Consider the following 14224-nt stretch of genomic DNA (forward strand, 5'->3'; position numbering starts at 1 on the left):
AGGCTTGGAATTGAAATAACTATGACAGAAGATGAACCAGCTAAAGGCTACATGCTTAAAAAAAGTTAAGTGTCCTAAGTATCCAAGAGACATGCTTACCTCATCAGGAAACATATCCACATGCTCCCATTCAATATTCGTAATCAAAGCAACATGGGGACATAAACTCAAAAAACAGCCATCATACTCATCTGCCTGTAACAAAAAGAATAAATAAGATTGGTAGTATGGTTTTTTTAGCTCTTATTTCATAATCTTAAGCTCAGAGATGACATCCTCCAGGTTTAACATGCCTCTTTGCAATACTAATTAAAAATTTTCACTACAAAGATCTATAATAGACATTGAGACAAGTGCCTCGCTGGTGACATCACCATGATCGATACATGTTTTCAGAGGATAGACAGAAGATCAGTCTATGTTAGTGTTGTTTTAATAAATGTTGACAGTGTATGATGAATCATATTGATGATGTCTTAGCACCAAGGCTGTCACATGAAAAGGTTCTTTATGGGGTTAGACTGCAGGATAGCCCTTACCAAGTAGTTCAACAACTTTGTCCCTATTCCTATCCCTACCCACTCCACTACAATCGCATGCACTTCATAGAAAGCATTTGATAGAGGACAGCATTACATCCTGCCTCATTAGCTCTTGCTCAAAGTTCTCATGATTTGGAACCCATTTTCTCCCAGCCCTGCTACTAACATATCTTGTTTTACTTAAATTTGGGTCCTGTGTATGAATATGGCACCAGATTTCAGATCCCTACCTCTTTCTAAGTGATGTTTTCATAAATTATGAGGTTCATATAGTTTCACACTACCCTTGGAAACAATTGTGATTTAACATTCCACAGCCGTAAATGCTCAATACGGACCGAAATAAACACGAGCTTCTGCCCAAGAAAATTCCTTCTAATTACATCAGACCCTTCTATGCACAGCTGCAAACAGAGCAGGTGCTCCATCTACTACATGAAAGAAAACAGGAAACAGGAGGCCTGCTAGCCTGCAGTGTCCTCGACACACAGGTCTGGGGAATATCTGATGTCCCAAAACAGGGGAGCGAGTTTGCTGTTGGTTGGATGCTATGCATAGTCATGTGGGTTGATTTTCTTCACAGTAGGGCATCCATATTTGAGATAGCACAGAAGTCTCTCATTTGGGGATTCCCTATGACACAATCTTTTTGTTGTGGCAGTTACTTTTGGCTTATGCCTTGTTCGTGTTGGGGAAGGCGTGTGTGGCATGGATTGATGCACTGTGTGATAGTGTTTTTGTTCGGATCTTGATGTTTCTACTATCGTTCAATGGTGGGCAGCATGCATGTAGGACCTAGTGGGCTGTACATGCACCTTCTCCCGCTGTTCCAGCTACAGACAGGATCTCTGAGCCCCATGACCATTGTCAGGCAGTTGCTACTCATGACCCAGCTGTGAGAAATGGAGGGAGCAAGAATGCAAGAGTGAGAGCGAGAGCCAAACGTAAGTGTGCACTAGAAAAGATAAGATGAGTACAGTGTGAGGATAGTTTTGTCCAAGTGACAAAACTATACTAACCCACTTTTTTATTTTTCTCAAAGAAAGGAACCTTCTATTAATGCTTGAAAGAATTCATATAAAACAACAAACCCGAAGGTGCTGAGAATGGAAAAAAAACCGGAAAAGGCTGAAAGAAAATAACTGGCCTGTTCTAGAGAAACCCAGCTCACTGCCTAGGGGATCTCTGGTACTAGGGCTAACAGCCAAGTGGGGGGACTATACAACCACCGAATCCCTCACGGAGTGAAGATGTAGAAAACTCTTGCAGGCCAAGCCTTGCAGAATCGAGCACGCCTCTCGATAGTCACTCTAGAGCCCGGAGTCCCGCGTGGAGCGTAGAGTGTAGATAATATCCTATCATATGACGACCATGGTAGCCGAGGGTGGAACCGGATGCTCTCCCATCACGAGACTGCAACGAGCCACCCAAATGTTCCACGCAGTGATACTGGCTATCACCTCCCAAACGCTGTCCTTCGGAGGAGAAGGGGAAGCTAGGCTATCAGGAAGGACTGCCTCATGGAGCGCCATCCTCTGAATGCTCTGATCCTGTATCCGGTAGGCTAGGGAGATCTCATCAATCTGGAACGCATGTCCTCCCTCAGTCAACCAGGCCACTATCCCCTAGGTGTAGTCCCTCTGAAGACTTTGCATATGGGTCATGATCCTGAGGGCTCCCATCCAGATCCTCGCTACTCTACGACAACTCCAAAGGCAATGCGGGATCATCTCCAGAAAACCAGCAGAGCAACAATGGCACTGCCCCTCCACTCGCATGTGCTCCAACCACGGTCCGATGGGCAAGCCTCCATGGGCGGCCAGCCAGAAGAAGTAGGATATCTTCCTCGACCGCAAACTGGACCGCTCGGCAAGGCCATCCCTGGAGGGCCAAAACCACTCTCCCCAATCCCACTGAACCTTCCTCCAGGGTCTACCCTCCCATAGCCAGAGGCGCCATCTAGGGGCATCCTACTCTGAGATACTGGGAGGGTCAATGTGCCACTCTCCTTCCCCAAAAGTCCCACCACTCTGATCATTTGCTAGTGAATCCCATCAAGACTCCCATCCATCTCAAGGTCTCTCTCAGTGAGCGGATGAAGTAGGCCTCCAGGTCCTACACGGAAGAAGCCGGGGTATCATCATCCTCAAGGGGACACCAATCCAAAAAAACTGCCCCAACCAAATGTTGTTCCTCCAAACGCGAAGTCCCTCCCACCAGGACTCAGGGATGGCTAGCTCGATCTCTCTCATCCGCTGCCCTGCCCCTCGCAGATGTGCTACGGCGCCAAGCCTCGCCTCTGCCTCCATGGGTAATCTGCTCCATCTGCCAAAAGAACTGGCCGGACCACTGTCCCACTGTGCCCAACCAATGTGAGTCCGTTGTCCGAGCATACGCCCCTCCTGATCTTGGATCTCTAAGTGCCACATAAGGGGCTGACGCTCAAACTCCTCTTTGCATCTGGACGAAGCACAAATGAGACCCCTTGCTAGTCTCTGCCAGACCCTGTGAACGCTCCTCATCAAGGGGGAACCCTTTCCTATAAGGGGGGCCTCTGAGAGGATCCATATGTGTGAGAGCTGCCATTGTCCTCCGGAGTGTGGGGTGTTCCTGAGAAGCCCTCGTTGTAAGAGGACCTTCCAAGGCTCTGCACCTGGGGTGAGTCTGCAAACAACCAACTTGCCAAGCAGCGCTTTGATCTGCATCTCTGGATCAATGATACCCAAGCCTCCCAGTGCTTGCGGCATGATCACCGTCTACCAAGCGACCCGAGCTCTAGTATTCCTCGTGCCATCCGAACCTGCCCAAAGGAAGTTCTTTAGAACCAACCGTCGGAGCTGCCTAATGCCTCTGTGAAAGCACTAGCAGGAGGCAATATACCAGGCCGTGGCAAGAAGGATCTGGTTTGCCACTAAGGCATGACCTGCTAGGGAGAGCTTGGCCGAGCTCCAGTAGAGAAGCTTGCGCCGAACACTCTCAAGAACCGGGGCGATCTGCTGCTCTGCTGTAATGTCAATACCAACCTGGCATCCAAGGTATCTCGTTGTCTGACCCCGCAGTATCCATCTGAAGCCAAAGTCGCTCCTTTACTCACGAATCTCCTGTGTCTCCTCATAGCCCGTAAAAAAACCTATGGACTTTGTCCAATTGATCCGTATGGTCCCGAGGCCTCGCAGTAGATAGCCAGGGCTCCCCTGACTCTCTCCAAACTCGTTGTGGTTCCCTCAACATACAAGGCTGTGTCATCTGCAAACTCATTTTAATAGTGATTCTAATTTTTACAGAGTTTTTTATAAGTCAGCCGGCTAGGTAAATATGAAGCTCAAAAAAGAATCAATCTTCTACTGTTTAAAATCTTCATTTGGGTATTCCCTATTTGAAAAGTATATGCTATAGCAATGGATTTTCCAATCTCCTAAGGGCTCAATCAGTTGATGAGGCACAATTAGATTCCATAATGCTAAAATGGAATTGCATATTGATTGCAAAACTAGCAACTTCCAATTCTTGCATATAAAAGAAACAGATTAGTTCAAAATAAGATTGCTGTCAAACGCACCTCTAATATAAAGCGAGGCCCAATCCCAAAAAGTGCACTTCCACCTCCTGGAAACTGGAGGCAAAAACAGTTCAAATAATTGTTATGACAAATTCAAACAGAGTCGATAGCCTAAGGAGAAATAATAACATGTATTTTAGCCTTATTACAAAAGAACATGAATATGGCATGAAAGGTTCCCAAAGGAAGAGCTTACAAGAACTATTGTCTACAGCCCCAAACATCATCTCAATGAAAGTTAACTCATTGCAAATTCAGTTGAAGACCCACGAAACATGTCACATGCACCCCTACACTAGGGTGCATTGCCACACGCTGGCTCATCATCAAGTGCAAATAATGTACAGCGGCTAGAACCTATTTAGGACATTTTGTCGTATGCCGTGACCACATTGTGAGCCCTAATCCAGGGACGAGTCACGCATGAGCTACGTAGGCTAGTCCTCGAACCTTATGGACAGTCCAAGTCACTTGTATACATGGAGAACTGCGTAGGTTAATTAGGTTTTAGCCTAGATTAGTAAGGTCTAAATCTAGGTTGGTTGGCAGGCCAGGTTAGTTGGCAGGCCATTAAGCCAGCCCGGGCTGACCTAACCAGGCCGACCTGGCTGGCCAACTAACTGAACATTTCCACCTGGTCGGCCAACTAATTGACCAGGTTGACTGGTCGGCTGGTTGCAGGCCCTATATAAGGGGCCTCAGCCCCCCCATTTGCCCATTCAGTCCCTGGTTTGCTTTCCTGCTGTTCCAGCTTGTTCACTTATAGTTCCATCCCTGCTCTTTGCCGCGATTAAGCTCCAAACCCTCTCCAACTAGGGCAGATATCAGTGGTGCAACTTGGACAGCAGCAAGTCAAGGCATTCCCAGGCCTGTTTCAGCATTTCATATCTCAGTTTATCCTCAGCATTCATCTCTGAGTTCCTCCATACTCAGTTCATCTCTTTTCTCAGCTCCTTCACCCATGTAGACGCTTGCTTGCCTGTGGACAGCGCAAGCCTCATTCTAAAGCTTCGCAAGTGGTCTACATCGATGGTGTGGACGGCATTCAGGCCTCGATCTGTAGCAAATTCTCCTACAATTTTAGGAGGGGGCCCTCTGTGGGTAGAACGACCTAATCGGATGTCGAATCCATTATCTATCTACCCTTGTGTGCTTGCACATTGCCACTAGCCGAGCTGGGTATCTTTGAACTGCATCACTGAGGGCTGATCGTTGGTGGGGCCATGTCCTACATACCAGGCCCTCTCAATGCCATGCTATGGTATCCCCAATGTGGATGTCACAAAAGTAGTAGCATATGTGATAGGGGAAGGGGTTTACAAAATCCCATGAAAACTAATGTTGAGATCCTTATTGCCTCTCTACTATTGCTTAAGTAAGGTGGCTGACACAGTTGCCTTTGCAGCCTCTCATATCACTTCAGCCACCCCCTTGGAACAACCATTAACCATTGCATGATCACCATTTGGCATTTACCCATTTGTTCACAAACAAAACCACTGAAAAAGGGATGGAGGCTAGAATGCCCCTGCTCAACAAACATAGACAAGTGCACCTGATTGGCCCCAAACACCGTGGCGCCCCTTTCGGTATTTCTTTATATTTCACAGTGAAATGATTACAAGTTGCATCTGGGAGACCTTCCCTGCAACTGAGCACGCAGCCCCAATTCGCTAAGCCTTCGCAAGGCTTTCAAGCATAGAACACCATCACATAAGTGCACTTATCCCATAGGCTCAACCCAAAGGCATTCTCTTTTCCGAGTGCAATTCCATTGGCTGTCCAGATGCAATCACACTGCACCCCAGCTGCACTCTCTTTGAGTGGTTTCCAGATGGGATTCACAAAGCTTTTCAAAGATCCAAAATAAAATCAGCAAAGTACCCAACCAAAGAATGCCTCATGTAGCACTACCTGGGCACCTGTGAGCCAAGAACGAGGCGGCACACGAGGCCAACCAATAGCTTATGGCAAAAAGAAATTGCAGCAGCAAAATCACATGGAGAAGTTTCATCGCCGGAAAGTCCTCCAAAACTGAGAAAAACCAGTCAACCAGCGCGTCGGACCACTCGAAATTCAACAAAAAGCTGTAGCTTTGCAAGAGGAGAGGCCCAGGAGGCGGTAGAAGAAAAAAGGTCCAGAAACAGCCACTTTTGCAAATTCGACCAGCAAAATAAGTGCTCAGCTCTGCCCGTTCTACCAAACGCAGGGAGGGAAAAGCATATCACTACGAAGGGGAGGCAGAGGGGAAGCCATCGGGCCAAACGGAGGTCGAGGAATCCAAACGGAAGTCGAGGAATCCAAACGGGTGAGGAGTTATGAAGAAAAATGGAATTCAGCTGAAGGAGGCTGAAAAACCAATCCAAAATCTCAACAAAGGGAGAAGATGAGAGAGAAAACCATACATGTGAAGTTTAGAAAGCCCAGGAAGGTCCAGGAATGGCAAAGGAGCATGTAGAAGGAGCATGTAGAAGGCACTAGAGCCACCTGGAACTCTAGGGGGGGCCACTTAAGGTACATGGCCCTCTAGGGGGTCCATTAAAAATGCCACATCATCATTTCCCAACAACCACTCTTTTAATTCCTTGGAATGCCTTTGGGCCTAGGGATTAATTATGCTTATGTGCTAGGCACCATGCCGCGTTTAATTACACATTATTAAGCCCATGCTTGGACTTTTAAAACCAAAGTTGTCACGGTCTTGTAGTACATTAAAGTACCTAGAATTTCACGCCCCCGTGACAGGTCTCCTCAATAGCAGTCTGCATTGTGGCAAGCTGCTCCTTGATAGTTGGGTTGCTCACTTGAGTCAAATCTGCCCAACACCAAAGGTCTGCTACCTCTTTCTAGAGATCAGCCGCCTCGGTCCAGATCGTGACAAAGTCATGTTGGAGGGTGTCAATTTGTCATTGCTGCTCAACCTCTTGAAGTCGCATGTGGTGCATCTCCGTGAGGAGCTTTTGTAAGAGATCTGGGGCCGTTATGGTGGGTATGTGTACAACAATGAGGTGGAGGGAAGGGGGTGAGCTAGAGAAAAACCAGTCAAGGGAGTTTGGTATGGCATTGGTATCGAAGATAGGTGGGACTTGGGCAGCGGGATACACTGCATGAGAGGTAGCGGGGACTAAGGCAGAGATGAAGCTGATTCAGGGGGGAACATGGGAGGGGCCCCAGAGCTATAGGAATCTCCAAGAAGGGGTGGGGAAGTGGCATGGGGGGATCATGGGAGGGGCCCTAGGGCTATAGGAATCTCCAAGGAGGAGGGGGGAGCCAAGCAGAAGGGTGGGGCGGCAGCATTGGTGGTGAGGTAGTGCCATCTCGGTACATGGCGGTGCAATCAGCCTGATTTCCATTGTGAGTCATTCTCATGTTGAGCTGCTCTTTGATACTATCCGTACCCTTTCCGTTCTCCTTGTCTCTCTTGTCTCTAGTTCTGACTTTTCTTCCTCCTTTTCCCTTGTCTTTCTCCATATCTCGAACCATGTGGAGAGGCTTGGTCATTGCTCCAAAACCGAAAGATAACGTGGAGGAGAAAATTTCCACCTATCTGGTGCTCTGGTATCTCAGCTTATCATTTCTCGATTCATTCCAAGGGGCCTGCAGAGGGTAAGCAGTCAGCAGCTAGTGGAGCTTGCTATGGGGGTCAATCGAGCTGTGGGGGGCTCGAGTGCTAGTGGAAGGTTGAAAGCCAGCGAAAGGCCAACATGATTGATGGACGCTGTTACGAGGAGCTAGGAGGGAGGGGTAGGATCAGTTGGGAGGGGATAGAAGCAATAGAAGAGAGGGAATAGAAGCAACAAGGCTGTTGAGAGTAAGCGGTGAGAGCAAGGAGTGCAGTGGCGAACCATAGGGCAGGGAGGAGAGGGGGGAGCAAGGAGGGGTGGCAAACAGCAGGCCAAGAAGGGAGCAAAGAGGGGCAGCCACATTGTCCACCAAGGTGTAAGAACCTCTATATGCTGTTTGGGAAACCAAACCCACTGGCCAAAGAGAGAGAGAGAGAGAGAGAGAGAGAAAGAGAGAGAGAGAGAGAGAGAGAGAGAGAGAGAGTCATATTAACATCCACGGGAGGCCTCACGGGCCTATGGGACTAAAAGAAAAATGTCAAAATGACTTACAATATCTAGACAGACCAGAGATTCGAGGAGTGCACATGGCATCTCATCTCAAGGATATTATAGCACACATCTAAAATCAGGTTCTATCATAAAATGGCCTTCATTACATCAGTTTAAGACCGAGGGTCTTTGGGTTTAGATTTGAAGTCTCTAATTAATGCCAATCCTCAAGGAGAGGGGTCAGGAGTCTATGAGTTCCTGACGCCAGGTAAAAAGATGAGTGACAAAAGATCCCAATGCTGCCAAAGAGGCAGTACAGAGATCTAATGTCAGCTGAGCGTCCTCCAGTATCTGCTGGTAGTCCTCCCTGATATGTGCATATCAGGGGCACTATAGAGCCACATGTGCCTCCGTCTCAACTGTCTGCATGTCACAAAGGGTACAGACTCTAGCATGTCTGGGCTGATGCATCCAAGCTTCCTTCTCAATTGCAAATGTATGAGATCTGGTACGAAACCTGGCTATGTTTCTGCGATATAGAAGGGGGATAGGTGTGCTAATATAAGGCTGAGCATGAGTCTCTATGGACATGTATGTAGACCAACATGTGGGATTTATGTTGTCTTGGTAATATTCCAGCTTTACCTAATTTTCACTTGTCAGCCAATGAGTTTGCAAAGTGCTCAGTAAAGACAGTTGAAACTCTTGCATGGTGACCTTTTCAGGCGGCATGGTCAAATATGCTTCCACTTTCCATTTGCTGAACCATTTTCTTATGTCGGTTGCCCATCCTGTACAGATGATTTTACTTTTGTGGTTCTTTTGAAGCTTTGTGCTGGCATTCCATGCTTTATGAGGCAACCTATAAGGTTGCATTTGCTGCACCTCTATTAGGTATTGCATAACTCTGATCAGTGCATGAAATTCAATCGGCCTACTTCCCGTTTCCAACAGAAGTACTGAGTATGGAGTAGTGGGTTTGACACCAAGGTGTCGCCGTAAGAAAGCCTTTTGCATTTTCTCAATATCATTCCATGTGGAGGCTGAAATACTGCCTCCCCATACTTCCACTCCATATAATACTGTCTGTACTACATATGCATCAAACAATACATTTCGAATTTTCCAATTCCTGGTGTCAGTGTGCCTGCACTCATTCTCAAACTGGTAGTACTTCCCCCAGCCAATGTCCATCCTTCTGTGTATACATTGCCACCATCTGTGATCTGCCGGGATATCAACCCCTAAGTATTTAAAGGTGCTGACATACTCAATAATCTGTCCATCAAAGGTGATCTTAAGGGGATGTTCTGGCTGATTGGTACGGACTGCCATCATCTTTGTTTTTCCGACATTCACTTGTAGCCCACTTTCCCTACAGAAAGTCTTGAGCACTTGTAAAAGTTTGTGCATAGAGTCCGGATTGTATGCAAAAAGAACTGCATCATCTGCGTATAGCAACAATAGCACTGTCCATAGTCCCAATTGCAGTCCTTGCAACCCTTCCTCTGTTGCAAATTCATTGATGAGTTCCTCCAGTTGATCAATGCATATTCCAAACAAGGTAGGTGATAGAGGAAGAAGAAGAAGGAGAAGAAGAAGAAGAAGAAAAGGAACTAGAAGAAGATGGGCTAGAGCTAGGAGATCTCCATCGGTGCTTTTTGCTTCGTCTTCCATGAGACTTTGGACTCCTTCCTCTTTTCTTCGTATCTGAATACCTTTGAACAAAAGGATAACTTCGGGAAAGCTTTCTTGAGGCACAATGCTGCCTAGGAGATTCTTAGCAACTGAGGGAGATATTTGATCAATTACTCCTCTGTGGGACGGTGGAACGTGCTGAGACATCATCTCCTCAAACAGTTGCTGAAATCGAGGTATCTTTCTCAAGGACTGGAACTCCTCGATTCTTCCCTTTATGAATTCTTCATCTAGATCTTCCTCAGGTGCAATAGGGCATCTCTTATTGGGCTGGCGTCTCTTACTGGGCTGTCTTGTAGCTGAGCTGCCTCGTTCTGAAACCATGATCTGTTGGGCCTAAAGCAATCAACTGCAAAACTCCTACTCCTTCCAAGGAGGTCAATGCTTACGAGTGAAGACGGGAGCCGGCATGAAGTATGGGTGGGTGTGGCTCTTGGTTGTATGGTTCAACCACTAGTCCAGGGTATGCACTAGTATGGGATATGGGTCAAAAATACTCAAAATAATGTAGCGGATTTAGCGCGATGTGTCTTCTTTAAAAATACTCAAAACAATATAGCGGATTTAGCCCAACCTGTCTTCTTCAAGCTCGTTGTTATCCCACGCAGCTATCTTGCGCTTGCTGCTGCCGGAAGTCTATTCAGATCAGTACTTCAGGGAATTACTAATATTGCGCTTTGATACCACTGAAACCTTTACCATACCAAGATCAGCCTGCCGGAGCAAATCATTGGCACTCTTGATCTCCCAGAAGGGCTGGAAACCCTAATCGCAGCATATTCAGGCAGCTAGAACGAAAATCGCAGCAGAATCTCTCTCATACGGACACTCACACGTGCGATCGTTGCAAGATTATGAAGCTAGAACAAATCGCAATTTGGTCTGGAGGGAGAAGACACAATTCACAGCAGTAGGAAGAGCTTTGGGAGGGGGAGAGAGAGAACAAAACACAGCACTAGGGCCCAAAAATAAGGGTTGGAAAACCCCCCCCCCCGAAGGTCTTTAATGCAATAGAAATACTTTGTACAACTGGCTCTAAGGAGAGCATGAAGATGAGTACAATTTTGAATACATCTGGGAGGCCTGGGGCCTTTCTTTTATAGACTTGGCCTAGCAAAAAGCTAGGGCCTGCTTTCTAAAAGATACTTTTACATAAAAGCCAAGCTTTTAGGCTTTTATTCCTAAATTAGATGCTTTAGGCACCTTTTTAGTCTTGTGGACCCTATTTTTAAAGAGGCGCCCCCTTGTCCTTGCTTTAGATCCTTGTGGGACCTGCTTTTTGTGCTTTTCTCCCCAATCTTGGGTCCTTTTTGCACTCTCTTGGGTCCTACACATTGCACAAACAAATTCCAACACTTTAAACCATTAGAGGTTAGGGAAATGCATGCATTCCTAGTTCTTGGACTAATCCTAGTCCCTTGTGGGCGTCCCCACAGTTCTCTTTTACCAATGCAAAGCAAAAGTAAAACAATAAAACTTATTCTTAGTTAACCAAATTCAACATTCTTTGACCGAAGTTAATTTCTAATAAAGATTATAATTTATTTCTAGAGAGAAGTGCCCAATGGTGACAACTTGTGATATCTCCTTCTTGAGACATGTGAATTTTTCCACCTATGTCTACCCCTCTTCATCATTGAGGCAGCAGCCAGCTAATGCAATAGCCCTCCAATGCATAGTATTTTCTTGTTCTACGTTATAGCTTCCTACTCTTTGACTTCTACATAAAGGTCTGCTTTATTGATTTTGTTGTTGCTGGCCATGATGGCCATCTCCTTCTTGGCTGAACTGAATTTGGGTGGAGATCATCTTTGTGACTTTTGAAACAAGTGCTGGTGCTGGTGGAGTTGTGCTACACTCTTATAATACTTCTGCAATGATTTCCTTCTTACCATTGTTCTCCATGTCCTTCACCTTTCTTCCCCTTCACCTTTCTTCCCAAGGCTGCAAGCTAGAGCCTAAGCTCTGTAACTTCCTGTTGTATAAAATATATATGTTCCTGTGGGTCTGAGCCGATCCTTCGCCTATAGTGCAATGTATAGGGGCTGGGCGTTGCTGCGATATCAGATTAGGAGGGTTTACTGATAGGGGCTGTGACAAAGGTCTTCACCTTTGAAAACTCCTTGGACTCCATGACAGCATGTGCATGCATTGGAGGCTCCTTTGCAAAAGCTAACACCCCAAACAGAGCCAGAGGCAGCTCGACCTGGGGGTAAGTTGGACGACGACCCCTACGCATGTGACTCCTATGATGGCGCTCCTCCTAGTACTGGCCCGGCTGCTGTGGCAACGGACGCGGGCTACGAGGGGCTATGAAGGGCTAAACGATGGGCTACGTGGGGCTACGTGATGGGCAGAGAGAGGCACGGGTGGCGGATAGAGAAGGGCGCGACGGGTGACGGGTAGAGAGAGGACAGACAAGCGACGGAGGGACACACGAGAGAGAGAGAGAGAGAGAGAGAGAGAGAGAGAGAGAGAGAGAGAGAGGTGTATTAATATCGAGGAGACCTCGCGGGTCTATGAGACAAGATACAAAATATATGTAACCCATACAAGCCACTGTGGGCTGAAGCAAAGGGCTCACTCAGGCCGCTGAGTGCTGAGTGCTAAAAAATGCAAAAAGCTAGTACAAAATATAGTAGGAGAAAGTGGGCAAAACAATCAAGTACTGCTCAGAACCAGAGCTCCAAGTACATGTGCAGGATCTATATAACAAGGCCTCGTGTACCACTGAAGCCAAACTGGCTGAAACCTGAGCAAGATCTACCTCTACTCCATGTAGAGTGTGAAGCTCTCGAGCTAAGTGACTCACGTAAACTGGATCGAGAGTCTGGTCAAAGTGAACATGGGTCCGAGTGGGCGCATGAAGGACTCTTTTTGTGGCTGGCCTGGTAGTGGAAATACAGAATGTCAGGTATGAGTGATCAGCACCAAATGGGGAAAGGGGTAACTACAAAGTCGTGAATCTGAGATGCGAAGGCAAGGGAGCCCATCAAGTAGTCCACTGTGCTTGTCTCCCATCCATGTGGGAAACAAGTGAGTCCACCGGATGATGGCAATCTCTGAAGACCATTGTATATGATCAGATCATGTACTACTCCCACCACAAGTAGTTGCCGCCCATACCCTGTCACGTGTGGAGCATCTACTAAGTGTCTCACTATCTTGAGCTCAGCTGCATCTAACTCTGGTACTATGAGGGAATCGGATGCAAAGTCAAGTTTCATTACAAGGGGTCTTGTTGGGAGTCTCAGCTTTACAAGGGGTCCACAATTCGGAGTTTCATTACAAGGGGTCTTGTTGAGGAATCGGATGCCCACAATTCGGAGTTTCATTACAAGGGGTCTTGTTGGGGCCTCAGCTTAACCAACCCTACATGCTGTCTCGCATGTGAGGTTGACTCCCATTTTGGTGAACAAAATCTTGGCATCTGACATGGGGGTGTCTCCAACTGTTAAGCCATGTACCCTTCTTAACCACATTCTTCCATTCTAGCACATCTGCATTTCCTTTAGTGATTTGCTGTGTGAACTCAGCATGCTTCCCTTGTATGGTAGTTTGTAGGGCTGCCATCTCCTTCTTGAGCTACTCATTCTCAGATTTCAGCACTTCCATTGCATTGCACGTCCCTTGCAATGTCCCTTGCATGTCCCTCAGCTGCTGTAATTATGTCCCCATGGCTTGCATTTTGTCATTGAGGCTGGTCTTTTCCGCTTCCCATGTTTCTTTCTCCTTCTCCCATTCATCTTTCTTGCTTTTCTCCTTCCTCCATTCCTCTTGCATACACCTGTTTTGTCAATGTGTGCTTTTTCTGCCATGCAGATTGGTTCCTTCAAGAAAATGTCATCTAACAATGCAAATTCAAGATTCACACATGCAAGTGCCGATTACTCAAATCAGAAATCGACCCTTGGCATGCTTTATACATGGCATGAAGGTTTACAAGTGCTGAGTAATTAGCATTGAAAAGACAACTAATACTCTTGCATTGGAGAACGGTATACCAGCAAAAACTCTGGTAAACCTCATCAAGCTAATGTAGCCTATGTTATCATAACAATTTCCTAGATATGACAAAATGAGAACTTAAGGAACTATATGTCATGTTGGAAGCTATACCTTAAGCCTACCCAAAAAGCCGCAAAATTTGGAGAAGTGCCTAACATCACCTTATACTTGCTGGTAGTGAATCAACAGGAGAAGAAAATTGAGGGTGCTAGGGAAAATCATGCAAGGAAAGAAACTAGCAATTTCGGAATCACATTTCTAGTTGATACTTCAATGAAGAAATTGATGGCGAGAATGCTCTCTGCTTTTTAACTCCTCTCTGTCGCACATGGGCCTTACAGGACCCACAACAACATAAAGCT

The 14224-nt window shown here is 46.5% G+C and overlaps 1 protein-coding gene across 4 annotated transcripts in view; it reads right to left on the minus strand.

Annotated features, from left to right (window-relative positions):
• LOC147890921 (uncharacterized) overlaps positions 1-14224 on the minus strand; it is a 142412-nt gene that overhangs the window by 27769 nt on the left and 100419 nt on the right. For 3 of the 4 annotated variants that reach the window (XM_087389686.1, XM_087389689.1, XM_087389690.1), the window contains 2 exons: positions 4102-4155; positions 100-195 (listed from right to left, as the gene is read on the minus strand). In XM_087389686.1, coding sequence (XP_087245812.1) covers positions 100-195; positions 4102-4155 — 150 coding nt within the window. The remainder of the gene's footprint in view (positions 1-99; positions 196-4101; positions 4156-14224) is intronic. The other variant, XM_087389687.1, reaches the window with a different exon arrangement.

This window comes from Dipteris shenzhenensis, chromosome 18, assembly GCF_047967505.1.
Source record: "Dipteris shenzhenensis isolate YYH24624 ecotype China chromosome 18, Dip_SZ_1.0, whole genome shotgun sequence".
Taxonomy (NCBI): domain Eukaryota; kingdom Viridiplantae; phylum Streptophyta; class Polypodiopsida; order Gleicheniales; family Dipteridaceae; genus Dipteris; species Dipteris shenzhenensis.